This window comes from Ciona intestinalis, chromosome 6 (genome assembly GCF_000224145.3).
Source record: "Ciona intestinalis chromosome 6, KH, whole genome shotgun sequence".
Lineage (NCBI taxonomy): Eukaryota > Metazoa > Chordata > Ascidiacea > Phlebobranchia > Cionidae > Ciona > Ciona intestinalis.
This window is the reverse complement of record NC_020171.2, coordinates 2,179,228-2,181,164: the sequence shown is the minus strand read 5'-3', so window position 1 is coordinate 2,181,164 and position 1,937 is coordinate 2,179,228. Positions and strand designations below refer to the sequence as shown.

Sequence of the window (1,937 nt, the reverse complement as noted above, 5' to 3'; positions counted from 1 at the left end):
GATTAGTAAATGGCGTTGGTAAATTGGGCAAGTAAATATACTGTACAAACAATGTGTTTAAGTAAACACACATCAGCAACCTTTCATTTTAGCAAAATGAATTAGTATCAAAAGTTATGTATTCTTTAAATCAGTTCAAACTAATCAACAATCGTACAAAAATGCATGGAGGAAAATTTAAAGGTTTCATCAGTTTGCTTCTGGTCATAACAGCTAAAGGTAATTGTGAGGCTTTTTATGTCCTTATATTTTGTTTTAATTAAATACAACTCAATATGAGTTAATTAATACTGTAATATAGGTTTAGCAGGCACGCCTTATCTAATACTTTTATTTAAGTAGTTTTCACCTGCAGCATACCCTTCTCTTTGTTGTGCTAATTTACCCGATCTTCGCTACCGTATCCGAAGAAATAAACAAATTATGGTATGTTATATATAACTAAGTTTAAACCTTGTTGTTTAGCATCTAACCCAACATCTGTTGTCATTGGTGACTTGGAATATTTGTTGCATCGGTTTGATAATCAAAATGGAAGGCTTAATTATTATGACGCATATACAGCTTGTGCACACGAAGGTGAAAAACTGGCAATAATTAACGATGCAAATATACAGAATGCAATACAACAACAACTTGAACTGTGGAAGCATTACCCAAATGATGGTTGGAAGGGTTTGTACAGAGGTTACTGGATTGGAGGGTCTTGTAGCTACAATTGCAAAGTTAGTCAAGGAGGTTTAGTGGCAAACGAACCAAGCTGGAAATGGAACAATGGTTTTGATATGTTTGGTGGATACACAAACTGGTACTCACCTCTGGACCCTAATGGTGGTTCCAATCAGGCAGCATATATTTATAACTTTGATGATATGCCAGAATATCAAAACATATTTGGAGCATGGGGAGATGATGATCTCCATAGCTACAAGAACTACATTTGCCAAAGAGGTAAACTCTGTTATAGGTAATAAAACATTATATACTAATGATATGATTACAGATAAACCTGGTAATTCAGACCCCTGTCAGAATGGTGGTACATATCAGTCAACATCTAGTGGAAGTTATACTTGTCATTGTAAGCCCGGGTTTAGTGGTGGAAATTGTGAAACTGGTAAGTTACACTTTTCTTTATATACCACAAGCTCAGACTAAACAAAATGAGTGTAAAAAAATAAGGAAAAATTTGCTACTGATCATAACAACTTAAGGTAATTTAATTTTTTTGTGTAGTTATATAAACTAAGTTTAGAATTTGTTGTTTAACAGCTGATTCAACATCTGTTTTCGTTGCCGATGTGGAATATTTGTTGTATCGGTTTGATGATCAAAATGGAAGACTTGATCACAATGATGCGAACACTGCTTGTGTAAAGGAAGGTGGAAAACTGGCAATAATTAATACTGTAGAAATACAGAGTGCAATACAACACCAAATTGAACTGTGGAAGCATAAACCAAATGAGGCATGGAGTGATTTGTTTAGAGGTTACTGGATTGGAGGGTCTTGTAGTGGCAGTTGCAAAGTTAGTCAAGGAGGTTCAATGTCAAACAAACACAACTGGAAATGGAGCGATGGTAGTGGCATGTATGATGAATATGAAAACTGGTATTCGCCCCTGGACCCTAATGGTAGTTCAAATGTTGCAGTTTATGTTTATAACTTTGATGATATGCCAGAATATCCAAACATATTTGGAGCATGGGGAGATGATTTTACGTTTAACCCAAAAAACTACATTTGCCAAAGAGGTAAAAACTTTTATAGTTAATTAAATAATAAGTAGTAATGTTGTGATTACAGATGACCATTGTCATCCAAACCCATGTAAGAACAGTGGTACATGTATTGGAACGAATGGTGGATATAAATGCGATTGTCCTGTTGGAGTTATTGGTACATATTGTGAAACAGGTGAATACGTGCTGAATGT

At 34.8% G+C, this 1,937-nt stretch overlaps 1 protein-coding gene across 2 annotated transcripts in view; it reads left to right on the top strand.

Annotated features, from left to right (window-relative positions):
- Window positions 1–6: 6 nt before the first annotated feature.
- The window catches only part of LOC113474308 (neurogenic locus notch homolog protein 1-like), a 3,835-nt gene continuing 1,904 nt past the window's right edge, over window positions 7–1,937 (top strand). For both annotated transcript variants that reach the window (XM_026834818.1, XM_026834817.1), the window contains exons 1-5: window positions 7–219; window positions 466–951; window positions 1,004–1,117; window positions 1,273–1,755; window positions 1,808–1,918. In XM_026834818.1, coding sequence (XP_026690619.1) covers window positions 117–219; window positions 466–951; window positions 1,004–1,117; window positions 1,273–1,755; window positions 1,808–1,918 — 1,297 coding nt within the window. In that variant the 5' untranslated portion in view covers window positions 7–116. The remainder of the gene's footprint in view (window positions 220–465; window positions 952–1,003; window positions 1,118–1,272; window positions 1,756–1,807; window positions 1,919–1,937) is intronic.